Source organism: Humulus lupulus, chromosome 5, assembly GCF_963169125.1.
Source record: "Humulus lupulus chromosome 5, drHumLupu1.1, whole genome shotgun sequence".
Classification (NCBI taxonomy): Eukaryota; Viridiplantae; Streptophyta; class Magnoliopsida; order Rosales; family Cannabaceae; genus Humulus; species Humulus lupulus.
The window spans coordinates 127,341,466-127,357,827 of NC_084797.1; the positions used below are offsets into that span (position 1 = coordinate 127,341,466).

Consider the following 16,362-nt stretch of genomic DNA (forward strand, 5'->3'; position numbering starts at 1 on the left):
ATAATAATAATAATTCTTTGAAGATGCTGACAGTAACAAAGAGTGGATATCATATAAGAATAGACATTAGGTTGTATGGTTGCATAAAGTGAATGAGTTTAAATGAATTCATTTCTCTATTTTTCTCAGAGATTGGAGTTATTTTGTATCTCTCAGTACATAATGTCTTTTATTTATTTATTTTTTGAGTTTTTGCTTTACAGTGGCTCTTTTCATCTACTTTTATTTTTATATATATACATATATTTGTCATTCCTACAATGCGAAAAAACATAAAGCTATACACTATTTCCTGAAATTTTCAATCACTTTAACCAACACATTGACTTAAAAAATTTCTCTAGGTATCACTACCAAACCATATTTTAGACTATGAGTGGCGTCATAATGTTCGAACTAGAGATAGAAAATAAATAAAATATTTATAAAAATATATGTATCACACCATTCAAACATCAATGCATAAAGACTAACAATTAAGAGATATGATAACCATAATGAAATCAATGCACCATGGAACACTTTACGTGAAAGATTCTTAAAATTGCTATTGAGTTGATAACTTCGACATAGTGAATAAACATACAAAGGAATGAAGCTATGTATAAATATATACAAACACACATATAAATCTACCTCTTTAGTTGTTAATATATTAGCACCCTTGATGTCCCGATGAATTACACCCTGTTCGTGTAGATATACCAAGCCTTCCAAAACCTATATCATAATGATATAATTTAGAAAAGGAGGGGGAAATATAAATCAAACTGCAAGGACTTTGACAAACCTGTGAAATGTAAACCGCAACCAGTGATTCTGGAAAGGGTCCAAATTTATTTGGTTTGATAATGTTTGCTAGTGAGCCATTTTCCACATATCTACAAATTTTAACCGGAGTAAATAATAGGACTTTTCAAAATAAAAGTCACACAATTAAATATCATACACAAGTTTTACATCCACTTACTCAAGAATTATGTGGAGGTGACTCTTAGTCTTTAAGGATCCAAGATATTTCACAATATTTTTGTGGTTCAAATTCTGCAAAAGAGAATAAGGTTTATCAGTCTCTGACCATTCACCTTCTTCCAAGGATGCTAGTTGTAGGATTCAACTCAAGTGAAAGAACATAACAATGAAGTGATAGCTATCCATGGTGTTTAACTAAAATGGAAGTCCTCAGTTTATATCTCAAAAGTTTCATTGCTATCCTGCAGGTTTTGGCATGCATCAACCAATCTTTCTTATTTGTGAGTTCAAAACTGCATAATTAATACACGCTACTTGAGTCATACAAGCAAGATAACAGTACCTTCAGTAAATCTATCTCTTGCTGTAAAGTTACGTGGAAAGGATCCATGGGAAAGTCATCAAAGAGAAAAGAGACTAAGTTAGTAGTCATGCATAGATACTAAAAAATAAACAGTTTATGAAACACTGAAAATAATTAAATGTCAATCATATCTGTATTTGTAAGGACGAAAAGGAAGCAATTTTTTGAATAGACACCAAACTAGTTCTTCCATTAACACTTGTTTGGTAGTTAAACATTAGAAGAATAACAACTTTTGTATTCCATTTTTAGATTGAAAAATTAACATTACTGGAATCGTAGTTTACTGGCCCTTTCTAGATCACAAAATAAGAGGCCAAATAAAAATTATGTAGAGGCCTACAGTTGTTTACCAATCAATATCAATATCTTCTTCATTTCAATGTAGTAGAAAACTGTATATTAAATAAAAAAAGTTGTTCGAGTTCAAATGACTCAATCTCTACATCTTTTCTTCATATCTGTTTCTCTTGAACATTGAACATAACAATATGTAAAATTGCATATCAATCTAGTTTCTATCAAAGATGGGTTTTTTTATCATATCAATCTACAACATTCAGCCAACAATTTGTATTATCAGGGATGAGAGAAACGAACCTGAGATAGTGGGCGTGAGGCAGAGAACTCGTGAGGCAGAGAAGCTCCACTCTGGAGCGTGACTTTGTGAGGGGGAGAAAGAGCTCCACTCTGGAGCGAGTCTTCATGAGGCAGAGATGAGTTGAGAAGATGAGACGAGATGAGACGGAGAAAGATCTCCACTCTGGAGAGAAGAGACGAGAGAGAGACTTCGTGAGGCGGTGAGGGCGGAGAGACTTCGTGAGGGCGGAGAGGGCGGAGTGAGTCTTCGTGAGGGAGGAGAGGGCGGAGTGAGTTTTTGTGAGTGAGAGATGGAGGCTGAGAGAAAGGGTAACTTAGATTTAGGGAATTTGGCATAAATTCATTTTGGCACCTGAGTTTTATTCATATGGCGCCAAAATATGTCTTCCGTGTGTTTTTAATCCCCCACTTAATAATATCACTTCTAAATATATGATATTCTTTAATGTAATATATACTAAATATTGTTGTAGTGTATGACTGTGAGATCCTTTATCACCATGGGAAATCCAACATAGTGGCAGACGCTATGAGCCGAAGGGGCCCAGGACAGTTGTTTAGCTCGAAGCAGATATCGAAGGAGTTGGCGGAAGACATGACCAGAGCAAGGATAGAGTTGGTAGTGGGTCAGTTGGCCAATATTACATTACAGTCCACTCTCTTAGAGAGACTAGTGGAGGGTCAGATGAACGATTCACGCATAAAGAAACTTAGAGAGGATGTCCTAGCTAGAGTAGCTAAGGACTATTCTATTTCAGAGATGGGTTTGTTGAGATACAAGGCTCAGATTTGTGTTTTGATTGACATGGGTATTAGATGAGAGATCCTTGATGAATCTCATACCACACCATATTCATTACATCTAGGCACCACGAAGATGTACCAGGATCTAAGGTCGTTGTATTGGTGGCCTGGGATGAAGAAGGTCGTGTTCGACTATGTAGCGAGGTGTTTAACCTGTCAACAGGTAAAGGCTGAACACCAGCGGCCAGCGAGGTCCTTACAGCCTTTAGGTATTCCCGAGTGGAAATGGGAAGATACTATTATGGATTTTTTGGGAGGCTGCCAAGAACAGTGGGGCAACATGATTCCGTATGGGTGATAGTGGATAGATATACCAAGTAAGCTCATTTTCTGCCGGTGAGGACAAACTATACTGTGGATCAGTATGCAAAGTTGTGTTTGAGGGAGATTGTACGTCTCCATGGGTTCCAAAATCTATAGTGTCAGACCAGGATCCCATTTTTACCTCCAAGATTTACGGAAGCTTGCAAAAGGCGATGGGGACTCAGTTAACGTTCAGTATGGCCTATCATCCTCATACAGACAGACAGTCTGAGAGGACGATTCAGATATTGGAGGACATGCTTAGAGCATGCGTGCTAGATTTTGAGGGGTCTTGGAGTAAGTATCTCTCGTTGATTGATTTTTTAGACAATAACAGTTATTAGTCGACGATTGGAGTAGCTCCATACAGATGCTGCATGGAAGGAAGTGTAGGTTTCCCATTCATTGGGATGAGATGGGAGAAATGAAATATTTGGGTCCAGAGATGGTTTAGAAGACTAATGAGGCTATTGAGAAGATCCGAGCTCGAATGCTCGCCTCATAGAGTAGATAGAAAAGCTACGCTGACCGCAAGCATAGTGACGTGGAGTTCCAGGTAGGGGACAACGTGTTTCTGTGAGTTTCACCACTGCGGGATGTAAAGCGGTTTGGAAGAAATGGCAAGTTAAGCCCTAAGTTCGTAGGATCTTTTGAGATCTTGGAGAGGATCGGGTAGGTAGCCTATAGGATGGCTCTTTCCCCGTCGATAGCAAGAGTTGATGATGTGTTTCACATCTCAAAGCTTCAATAGTATGTGTCAGATACGACCCACGTATTGGGATATGAGGATCTAAAGCTACAGACAAACTAGTCTTATGAGGAGCGACCAGTGCAGATCCTAGACAGAAATGACAAGGTTATAAGGAACAAGACGATTCCTCTAGTTAAGGTTTTGTGGAGAAATAACACGATCAAGGAAGGGACCTGAGAGCTAGAGTCAGTTATGCAGGATCAACATCCCCAGTTATTCAGGTAAATTTCAAGGATGAAATTTTCAATATGAGGGGATAATTGTAACATCCCGAATTTGCTAATAGGACTTAGTGCCTTGATTAGCATGTCGGGAGGGCATGAATGGATTATTACATGTACTTAATTGAATATATGTGTGATTATGAGAAATATATGATTTATATTAAGATATAACTATTTAGGCATGCTTATATGTATTAAATGTGATTGTGGGCCTGTTTTTGTTAAAAATAGGCATTTTCGTAATTTTGACCTGTTAAAGGTATAATTGTAATTATAAGTGTTATGTGACTGGAACCACATTATTCTATGGATATATTTGCGATGACAAGCTTAAGTTGATCCTTTAGAGCAATTTGGCGAAAAAGTCACAATCGGGATTTATACCCAGCTCGGGGTAAGCCAAGGTGTATTTTGGTAATTTTGCGTAGGTCGGAAATTAGTGGAACATTATTGGAGGAAACATTCATATTTGGAGGGTTAGTACTTTAATGGGGAAATTAGGAATGTAAATTGAGGTTTAGTAGGGATTAATGGAAAATGACCAAGTTGCCCTTGGGAATAGGCTTTGAGTTTTAGTAGGGCAAGGGGTAAAATGGTCAATTAACCCTTGGTTTAGACCCAAGGAAGTTGCAACCCCTCCCATTCACGTGTAAGCTCTCCCTCTCCTCTTTGGTTACTCTCAAGCACTCTCTCAAGAGCACAAGGTACAAAGGCTGGAATTTGAGGGAATTTCATTGGAAGTTTGGGGTATTGGGGAGGATTTAGGGGTTGCATAATCATGCTCACTCTAGGAGATTTGAAATTCAGAGAAGGTAAGGACTTATAACTATGTTTTTCATTTTAAACTTTGATGTTCTTGGTGAAGAAGAGGTTTAGGCAAGTTTTGATGAAATTGAGTTTTCTAGGAAGTTTTAGTATAGATTTTTGCTGGAGGAATGTGTTGGGAAGCTCTAGGAGGCTTGGAATTCAGTTTCAATTCACATTTTAGACCTGAGATTCTCAGATTTGGGGTAAGCTCTTAAACTCAAATTTTCACAAGGTAGAATCTTTGAAATTTGCGGTTTAAGTGTGTATATAGGGTACCTTGTTATAGGTTGTTGTTTGTTTACGCTATTAAGGATGTTTTATGGTCGTAAATCTGCTGAAATGCTAAATTGGGGTCAAGTTTCAAGTCTGAGATTCAGGGAGAAGTTGTAAGATTGAAATTGGGGAAGAAAACTAAGTTTTTGGGTAGTGTTTAGGTTTCTGGTGACCTAGCGCAGTCGCGCTAGGTTGTGACGCAACCACGCTAGTGTCCCAGAAATTAGGAAATTTTGGTTGGGATTGAGGTATCGAGTATAAGGGTGCGACCGCGCCAGTACCCCAGAAAGCCTAAACTTTCTCCAAGCGCGACAATGCCAGGTTTCCCGAAGTGTGGTTTTGCTGATTTTAAGATTATGGCTCGGGGAGTTTGGGAATCCATTTGGTGGCCCACTTGGGGGCTCGGAGATGTTTTTTAATGTCCTGAAAAACATAGAATAGTAATTTTAAGGATAGGGTTTAGAGTAAGGCTCAAGGCTTGAATCAATCCCAAAGAAGAGTATGTTTATGTTGTGGCTAGATTATCGCAAGGCTCAGGATCAAGATTCTACTTGAGGTTGTATTATCTATCGCACGAAACTCAAGGTAAGTAAACTGCACCCTGGTTGTGAGCGGGTCTTGGACCCCTGTTAGTGGATATGACTGTACGTATAATTATAATTACTCGATTAGGCATGCCTGTATATGATGTATCTGATTGCGTGATTATGCAATATATATATATGTGTGTGTGTGTAGTTATATCTATGCTGAAAGTTTGGCCTAAGGGAGCCGGGGCCGACATTAAGAGTGCGAAATGCAGCCTAGCCTAAGCGAGCCGAGGTCGGCCGTAAGACCAGAGGACTCGGCCTAAGGGCACCAAGCCTGAATGTCACTTAAATAAATAGAAGTGTTGATTGCACTTAACTAACTGTATTGATTGTTGAGATTGGGCTATGTTTTTTATTGAGTAGATCATTTCTGCAAGCTTATTACTCATATCTCCTTACTTAATGAATTTTTCGATTAAAGTTCACTACTTATATGCTGTTTCTCTTTGTATTCATTGATTTAAGTTTTCTTGCTGAGCCTTGGCTCACGGGTGCTATGTGGGGCAAGTAAGGGAAAGGGAAAGTTGGACCAGTCGTAAATTGGAGTGCTTTAGGGGTGGTGTGTATATGAGTAGCTGCTCGACCACCATGACCAAGGGATCAACAAGGACTAAAGCCTAACTAAATTTTGCTGCTTAGGCTGCCTTAAGTTGTAATTATTTTGGGAATTGTAAAGGCCTTGTAAACAGTTATTTTGGGATCCCATGTACAGACTCACACCTTTTAATGAAAAACAACTATTCCTACAACAAATTCTTTAACCCTAATCCATTAGTTATCTTTAGTAACACGTTTATATCCAAACGACTTGATTAAAAAGTCCATCACTATTCAAAATACACAGTGTAATGGACTTGGCTATCTTGGGCATCGCAACTTGGTATCAGAGTGATCTAGGTTTAAGGGTTCCTGAAGACTGGCCGGGCATGTACACTCACTGCTAAAGACAAGCTCAACTCAGGGTTTGGTAACGAAATAAGTGGTTATGTGTTTTACTGTCTAAATAAGATATGAATGCCTTATCTGCCTGTTTAATAGGAAGCATGAGATATACTGGGATGGCCTGGCTCTTAACTGCTATGTGTATCTAAAAATTCAAGTTTATTTGCATGATAGTACTATTGGAATGCCTGTTAGCATTGTGATTGCTTATTGTTGCTTGATTGTTGGCACTAGAATGTGGGGTGAGTTAAATAAAACCGTTATCATTGCCTGATCAGCCGAGTCATTGATTGTAGATATACTTGGAGAGTTATGCCTCCAAGGCTATCAGTTCGACTAGCCAGTCCCGAGATCGAGGCTAGAGATGATAACCAGGGTCAGAACCCTCTGTCAGTCCCTGAGAACTGACAGCAGATGCTTGTTGACATGCAAGCTTGACTTCAGAGTCAAGAGGAAGAGATCCTCCTTCTGAGACAGCAGGTTCTGCCAGGGAATGCTACACTAGACTTGCCACCTGTTGTGGCACCAGTTGTACAACAACTTGATATTTGGAACTAGTAGGAGTCTCTGTATGAGAGATTCAGGAAGCAACATCCTTCGATCTTTGAGGGAGGACCAGATCCACTTAAGGCTGAACAATGAATGGGCCTGACCACCTCCCTCCTTGACTTCATGAGGGTGGTAGGTAATGATAGGTTGGCATGCCCCACTTACATGATGTCCACATTTGGTGGAAGGTGGCATCTCAGACTCGAGATGTTTCTATCAGGGGTTGGGATGATTTCAGAGACTTGTTCAACTAGAAGTACTGCAGTAATGTCGTTAGGGCAGGGAAGTTGACAAGTTCACTAGTTTGATACAGAGCAACATGACACTTATTGAGTACGCCCTGAAATTTGATAGGCTGGCGAAGTTTGCACCTGATCTAGTGCCTACAGATGCAGCCAGGCAAGACAGGTTCGTCTGGGGGCTGAATTCTATGATAGCCCGGGATGTATGGATTACCTCAGTACCTGGGGAGACTACTTATGCCCAGGTGGTTGAGAAGGACCTTACAGCTGAGGAGGCAAAATACAAGATATGGAGAGAGATTGTTGGAAGACAAGATGTTAGGAGGGCAGTGCCTCAATTTGTGGGATTTGGTAGGGGCAGAGGCCCCAATGATCATAAGAGGAAGATCCATGCCACCTCAACCACTACTGATCCTTATAGGAGGGGTCGGGGTGTCCAGAGTGACCGCTAGGGCTATAGTGAGGCATGGAGAAGTTACCCGAAGTGTGCTCAGTGCAGTTAGTGCCATCTGGGTGAATGTCGGGCAAAAGCATGTTACTTATGCAGGGTGATTGGGCTTTTCAAGAAAGATTTCCCGACTTTGAAGAAAGAGGAACCAAGGAAGGTGGACAGCTTGGCTTTAGCTCGAGTGTTCACCTTGACTTAGGAAAAGGCTGAGGCTAGTCCCTCAGTGATGATAGGTCAACTTTCTAGTGTTGGCACTTCATATACTGTATTGATTGACTCTGGTGCTACACATTCATTTTTTTCTAGAAAAGTGATTGATAGATTGTGTAGGCCTTGTGATTATTATACTACGGGGTTTAGGACTATATTGCCTACAGGGGAATTGGTAGTTTCTAGGAGATGGGTTAGATCACTACCAATTGTGGTTGACAGTAGGGAACTATCGGTGGATTTGATTGAGCTGGGCATGGATGATTTCGACATGATTTTGTGCATGGATTGGTTGGTCAAGTATGGGGCGACTGTAGACTGCAAGAAGAAGATGGTTATTTTTGTGCTTAAGGGTGAGGACCGCTTTGTTTTTGTTGGCACTATAAATGGACCTCGCATTCCCATGATATCATCATTGAGAGCTAGAGACCTATTACAAGGAGGTTGTATAGGATTCCTAGCTAGTGTGGTGGACACCACTAGGGTCATGCCAGTGGGATCAGAGAAGATGAGATTGGTATGTGAGTTCTAAGATGTGTTCCCTGAGGACTTACCGGGACAGCCACCGCACCAGGAGATTGAGTTCGTCATTGAGTTGGCACTAAGTATAGAACCAGTGTCCAGGGCACCATACAGAATGGCTTCGACAGAGTTGAAGGAGTTGGAGGTACAGTTATAGGAGTTATGGGACCCGGGATTTATCACACCTAGCTTCTCACCGTAGGGTGCTCTGGCTGTGTTTGTGAAGAAGAAGGATGGGACCCCGAGGTGTGTATAGATTATAGGGAGTTGAATAAGCTGACTATTAAGAACAAGTACCCACTACCGAGGATAGACGACCTGTTTAATCAGTTGCAGGGCAAGACAATATTCTATAATATTGATCTTCAATCTCGTTATCACCAGCTGAGGATCAAGGATGATGACGTTTCAAAGACGGCCTTTTGCACGAGGTATGGGCATTATGAGTTTCAGTTATGTCATTTGGGTTGACCAATGCCCCAGCAGCATTCATGGATTTCCTGAACAGGGTGTTCAAGGATTATCTAGATCAAATCGTAATTGTCTTCATCGATGACATCCTGTTTTACACTCGTTCAGAGGCATGAGAGCATCTTTGAGTGGTTTTGCAGAGATTGAGGAAGCATTAACTGTACGCCAAGTTTAAGAAGTGTGAATTTTGGCTACCACAGGTGGCATTCCTAGGTCACATTTCTAGTGGAGATGGGATTAAGGTATATTCGGCTAAGGTTGATGCATTTAGGGATTGGCTAAGGACAAGGAATGCCTCGAAGGTTAGGAGTTTCCTTGGGTTGGCGGAGTATTATCGATGATTCGTGGAAGGGTTCTCAAAATCGCTACACCATTGAAAGAAATGACACGGAAAAACGTGAAGTTTGTGTGGTGAACTAGATGTGAGAATAGCTTCTAGGAATTAAAGTGATGGTTGATTACTGCTCCATTGCTCAGTCTCCCTTCAGATGGGGATACGTTTGTCATATATTGTGACGCAACGAGACTGAGGTTAGGATATGTTTTGATGCAGAGTGGGAAGGTCATTAACTATGCATCGTGACAGCTGAAGGAATATGAACAGTGGTACCGTACTCATGATTTGGAATTAGCAGTGGTGGTATATGCACTGAAAGTGTGGCGACACTATTTGTATGGAGAGAAGTGCAAAATATACACTGGTCAAAAGAGTTTAAAGTATTTCTTCACCCAAACGTACCTAAACATGAGACAAAGAAGTTGGATAGAGTTGGTAAAGGATTATGACTATGAGATCCTTTATCACCCTGGGAAATCCAACGTAGTGGCAGACGCTATGAGCCGGAGGGGCCTAGGACAGTTATTTAGCTCGAAGCAGATATCGAAGGAGTTGGCGGAAGACATGACCAGAGCAAGGATAGAGTTGGTAGTGGGCCAGTTCGCCAATATTACATTACAGTCCACTCTCTTAGAGAGACTAGTGGAGGGCCAGATGAGCGATTCACAGCTAAAGAAACTTAGAGAGGATGTCCTAGCTAGAGTAGCTAAGGACTATTTTGTTTCAGAGATGGGTTTGTTGGGATACAAGGCTCAGATTTGTGTTTCCATTGACATGGGTATTAGATGAGAGATCCTTGATGATCTCATACCACACCATATTCATTACATCTAGGCACCATGAAGATGTACCAAGATCTAAGGTCGTTGTATTGGTGGCGTGGGATGAAGAAGGACGTGTTCGACTATGTAGTGAGGTGTTTAACCTGTCAACAGGTAAAGGCTGAACACCAGCAACTAGTGGGGTTGTTACAGCCTTTAGGTATTCCCGAGTGGAAATGGGAAGATAATATAGATTTTGTGGGAGGCTGCCAAGAACAGTGGGCAACATGATTCGGTATGGGTGATAGTGGATAGATATACCAAGTCAGCTCATTTTCTGCCGGTGAGGACAAACTATACCGTCGATCAGTATGCAGAGTTGTATTTGGGAGATTGTATCTCTCCATGGGGTTCTGAAATCTATAGTGTCAGTCCGAGATCCCATTTATACCTCAAAGATTTGGGGAAGCTTGCAGAAGGCTATGGGGACTCAGTTAAACTTTAAAACAACTTACCATCCTCAGACAGACGGGTAGTCTAAGAGGACAATTCAGATATTGGAGGACATGCTTAGAGCATCCGTGCTAGAATTTGAGGGGTCTTGGAGTAAGTATCTCCCATTGGTTGAATTTTCATACAATAACTGATATTATTCAAACAATTGGAATAGATCCATATGAGATGTTGCATGGAAGGAAGTTTAGGTCGCTCATTCATTGGGATGAGATGGGAGAAAGGAAATATTTGGGTACATAAATAGTTCAGAAGACAAATGAGACTATTGAGAAGATCCGCGCTCGAATGCTCGCCTCATAGAGCAGACTGAAAAGCTACGCTAACCCCAAGCATAGGGACGTGGAGTTCTAGGTAGGGGACCACATGTTTTCATGAGTTTTGCCACTGCGAGGTGTAAAGAGGTTTGGAAGAAATGGAAATCTAAGCCCTCTGTTCGTAGGACCTTTTGAGATCCTAGAGAGGATCGGACAGGTAGCCTATAGGTTGGCTCTGCTCTCGTCATTACCAGGAGTTCATGATTTGTTTCACATCACAAAGCTTTGAAAGTATGTGTCAGATACGACCCATGTATTGGGATATGAGGATCTGAAGCTACAAACAAACTAGTCTTATGAGGAGCGACCAGTGCTAATCCTGGAAAAAAAGGACAATGTTTTGAGGAACAAGATGATTCCTCTTGTTAAGGTTTTGTGAAGAAATAGCATAGTCGAGGAAGCATCCTGAGAGCTAGAGTCGGTTACGTTTGATCAACATCCCGAGTTATTTAGGTAAATTTCAAGGATGAAATTTTCATTAGTAGGGGATTGATGTAACATCTTGAATTTGCTAATATGGCTAATTTCCTTGATTAGCATGCATGGAGGGCATGAATGGATCATTACATGAATTTAATTGAATATATGTTTGATTATGTGAAATGTAATGCCCCAAATTTCTTAATAAGGTTTAGGACCTTGATTAAGAGGTCGGAACGGCCATAGTTGATTTACTATGTTATTAAATGATTATATGCATGTTTATGTGAATTATATTATGATATGATGATAAATGCATGCATATGGGTCCATTTTTAATTATAAGGGCATTTTGGTAATTTTGCCCGTTGAGGGCGTAATTGTGCATTTTCATGCATGTGGGTGAATTATGAATTATACCACATTATATGTGGATTTGTTCGAGTCATTTGGCATGAGACGATCTTTGAATGCAAGTTATCGGTCTGGTCATAACAGGGTTAGTTTCGGGACTCGGGGTGAGTCTTAGGGTAATTTGGTGATTAGAACATTGCCGGGAATTAAAGGGTAATGGGATGTGATTTATTAGCATTTGAGAATATTAGGAATAATGGGAATTGAAGGACGTTAATTATGATTAGCGGGATTAGATGGGAAATGACAATTTTTCCCTTGGGGGCTGTTAAGGAAGGAGGATAAGCCTAGGGGCATTTAGGTCTTTTCACCCTAAGGATAGATATAACTTGAGAAGGCTGTGGAAAGTTAAGCAAAAATAGAGCATCTCTTTCACCTTCTTCCTCTTCATCCGTTCATCATTTTCTTCTTCTTTTCTTCTTGAATTTTGAAGCTAAGTTTGAGGATTCAAGTGTGGGAATCAAGGCTTGAGGTTCTAGGCGTGTGTTCAGCCATTGAAGGGGGTTTAATCTTGAGCTTGATGTAAGAATTCAGCCATGAATTTCTAGTTTTTACTCTGTTTTGAAGTTAGTTTTAAGTTAGAATTTTTTATTATAGAATTGAGTAGTTTGTGTGGTTTTTGGTGGTTCAAAGCTTGGGTTTTATTGTGGGAATGTTGATTGTGATGTGGGAATGCTTGGTTTGGATTTGGAGGTGTTTGGGTAAGTTTTGGAAAGATTAAAATAGGGAAAAAAATGAGGTTTTGATGGGAGAAAACAAGGGTTTTTGGCTGATGGCCAAGCAATGCCGCAGCGCTTGGGAGGCAATGTCGCGGCATAGGGTGCAGGAGCTTGAGGCTGGCGCCTCTGTTTGGGAGGCGGGTCGCGGCATGGTGGATGTAGGGTCGCGGCCTTTAAGAGCATTTTTGGCCAAATTTGGGTTTTTGGCTTGGGGACTCAAACCTTAGGCCTCAGGATTGTTCCTACTACCCGATTTAGTGGGATTTGATGTCCCAGAGGCTAGGTCTTGGTCCGGGAACCTTTATTATTGATTTTATTGATGGAATCTCATATTTGGTTATGACTAGGTGACCGCTAAGGGATTAAAGGATTGATTGTTCTCAAAGGTCGTTTAATTATTATTTCTCGCTCGAACCAGAGGTAAGAAAACTTGCACCCCCTTTATGTGACATGCATGATTTTTCTTGATGCATGTTGGATGTTTAAATGTGATGCACGAGAAACATGTGATTAGGGCATGCCGTGAATATTGAATATGAGATTGATTAGAGCTTGAGTCTCTGTGTTTATGCATGATCCTAAATTATGCTAGCAATTTTTAAGTAAGCACGCTGAATGCCCTATATTCGGATATTTGACATATGATATATGTTTGGTAGCATTGCTTACTTGTGTGTGTGGCACTGACTATTCAGGATTGGCACTGGTCGCGTATTACTGACCTGAGAGTCAGAAACGGCATAAGCGTCATGAACGTAGAGCTGATAAAAGATTAGATCTAATCAATATCAGCGTTGAATGACTCTAGGAGCATTAATGTTGGACCGACCCAAAGGTTGATGAAAATTATAAGTGCTTGTCTAGTCTAAGACTAGTTACTCAGAGCCAGGGCCAAAGGCCTAGGTGACTGTTTTGTCACATGGCTGAGCAAGCGGAATCCCATGATAGTCACTTGATAATTAATCACTCATTTAAAGGTACTGACCCCCTGATAGTGACTTGGTGATTAGTAACTCATTTAAAGGTACTGACCCCCTATTAGTGACTTGATAATTAGTCACTCATTTAAAGGTACAGACCCCCTGTTAGTGACTTGTTGATCGGTCACTCGTACATTTCTTGAACTTATTTGCCTGCTTGAGTAGGGCTATATTTTCTAGGCATGTGCCTTATGATTTGATGACATGTTATTACTGTTCATGAGCATATTGAGTTTTCTTGCTGGGCCTCGGCTCACGGGTGCTATGTGGTGCAGGTAAATGCAAAAGAAAGCTGGACCATCCTTGAGTTGGAGAGCATAGGTGACGATGTGTACATATGCAGCTGTTCGACTGCCACGACCGAGGGTTGAAAGAGGAACTAGGGTTAAACTCTATTTTGCCGCTTAGATCGACTAGTTGTAAATATTTTCTTGTAATAGACCTCTAAATTATATTTTTGGGATCCCAATGTATACAATAAACGTTTTAGTGAAACGTTATATCCTAACCAAAATTTTTAATCCCTAAACTGCTAATCATACTTAGTTACATGATTATGGCCAAATGACTCGATTAGCGAGTTTAGCACTATTTATAAGGCACACCGTAACGGTCCCTGGAGTTTAGGGCGTTACATGAAATATATGAGTTATATTAAGATATAACTATTTATGCATGTTTATGTGTATTAAATGTGATTGTGGGCCTATTTTTGTGAAAAAATGGCATTTTCGAAATTTTAACTTGTTAAGGGTATAATTGTAATTATATGTGTTATGTGATTGGATCCACGTTATTATGTGTATATATTTGTGATGATAGGATTAAGTCGATCCTTTAGAGCAATTTTGCGAAAAAGTCTCAATGGGGATTTATACCCGGCTCGGGGTGAGGCAAGGGGTATTTTGGTAATTTTGCGTAGGTTGGGAATTAGTACAACATTATTGAAGGAAACATTCATATTTAGAGGGTCAATACTTTAATGGGGAAATTACGAATGTAAATTGAGGTTTAGTAGGGATTAATAGAAAATGACCAAATTGCCCTTGGGACTAGGCTTTGAGTTTTATTGGGGCAAGAGGTAAAATGGTCAATTAACCCTTGGTTTAGACCCAAGGCAGCTGCAGCCCCTCCCATTCATGTGTAAGCTCTCCCTCTCATATTTGGTTACTCTCAAGCACTCTCTCATGAGCACAAGGCACAAAAGCTGGAATTTGAGGGAATTTCCTTGGAAGTTTGGGGTATTGGTGACGATTTAGGGGCTGCATAATCATGCTCACTCTAGGAGATTCAAAATTCAAAGAAGGTAAGGACTTATATCTATGTTTTTCATTTTAAACTCTTTTGTTCTTGGTTGAGATGAGGTTAAGGAAAGTTCTGATGAAATTGAGGTTTCTAGGAGGTTTTAGTATAAATTTTTGCTGGAGGAACGTGTTGGGAGGCTCTAGGAGGCTTGGAATTCAGTTTCAATTCGCATTTCAGACTTGAGATTCTTGGATTTGGGGTTAGCTCTTAAACTTAAACTTCCACAAGGTAGAATCTTTGAAATTTGGGGTACCTTGTTCTAGGTTTTTGCTTGTTTAGGCTATTAAGGATGTTTTGTAGTCGTAAATCTGCTGAAATACTAAATTAGGGTCAAGTTTCAGGTCTGAGATTCAGGGAGAAGTCATAAGATTGAATTTGGGGAAGAACACTAAGTTTCTGGGTAGTTTTTGGGTTTCTGGTGACCTAGCGCGACCACGCTAAGTTGTGGCGTGACCACGCAAGTATCCCAGAAACTAGGAAATTTTTGTTGGGATTGAGGTATAGAGTCTAAGGGCGCGACCACGCCAGTACCCCAGAAAGCCTAAACTTTCTGCAGGCGCATCATGCTAGGTGTCTCGAAATGTGGTTTTGCTGATTTTAGGATTATGGCTTAAAAATTTTGGTAATCCATTAGGTGGCTCGCTTGGGGGGCTCGAGGGATGTTTTTTAATGTCCCGATAACTTTGAATAATAATTTTAAGGATAGGGTTTAGAGTAAGGCTCGGGATTTGAATCAATCCCAAATAAGAGTATGTTTATGTTGTGGCTAGATTATCGCAAGGCTTGGGATCAGGATCATACTTGAGGTTGTATCATCTATTGCACGAAACTCGAGGTAAGTAAACTGCACCCTGGTTGTGAGCGGGGCTTGGACCCCTGTAAGTGGATATGACTGTAATTATAATTGTAATTACTTGATTAGTCATGCTTGTATATGTTGTTTCTGATTGCATGATTTTGCAATATATATATGTGGTTATTTTTATGCTGAAAGTTCGGCCTAAGGGAGCCGGGGTCGACATTAAGCATGCGACACGCAACCCGGCCTAAGCAAGTCGAGGTCGGCCATAAGACCAGATGATTCGACCTAAGGTCGCCAGGCCTAGACGTCAATTAAATAAATAGAAGTGTTGATTGCACTTTACTAACTGTTTTGATTGTTGAGATTGGGTTATGTGTTTGATTGAGTAGATATTTTCTATAAGCTTACTGCTCATATCTCGTTACTTATTGAATTTGTCGATTCAAGTTTACTGCTTATATGTTGTTGCTCTTAGTATTCGTGGATTTAAGTTTTCTTGTTGAGAATTGGCTCACGGGTGCTATGTGGTGCAGGTAAGGGAAAGGGATAGCTAGACCAGCCGTGAGTTGGAGAGCTTTAGGGGCGGTGTGTGCATTAGTAGCTGCTCGACTGCCACAGCCAAGAGATCAATAGGGACTAGAGCCAAACTAAATTTTTCCGCTTAGGTTGGCTTAAGTTGTAATTATTTTGAGAGTTGTAAATGCCTTGTAAACACTTATTTT

The 16,362-nt window shown here is 40.4% G+C and overlaps 1 protein-coding gene across 1 annotated transcript; it reads right to left on the reverse strand.

The window, feature by feature from the left end:
- Positions 1-249: 249 nt before the first annotated feature.
- On the reverse strand, positions 250-1,364 carry LOC133779459 (MAP3K epsilon protein kinase 1). The gene is made up of 5 exons (XM_062219418.1): positions 1,316-1,364; positions 971-1,044; positions 791-881; positions 637-720; positions 250-255 (listed from the first exon to the last, which is right to left on the reverse strand). Exons 1-5 carry the CDS (start codon positions 1,361-1,363, stop codon positions 250-252), a joined length of 303 nt encoding a protein of 100 aa, XP_062075402.1. The 5' UTR covers position 1,364.
- Between the last annotated feature and the right edge of the window lie 14,998 nt (positions 1,365-16,362).

Coding starts and splice junctions, on each gene's coding strand:
- LOC133779459 (XM_062219418.1), bottom strand. CDS start 1,363: ATGGATCCTTTCCACGTAACTTTACAGCAAGAGATAGATTTACTGAAG. Junction 1,045..1,315: donor AAGAGATAGATTTACTGAAG/GTACTGTTATCT, acceptor TCTCTTTTGCAG/AATTTGAACCACAAAAATAT. Junction 882..970: donor CACCTCCACATAATTCTTGA/GTAAGTGGATGT, acceptor TAAAATTTGTAG/ATATGTGGAAAATGGCTCAC.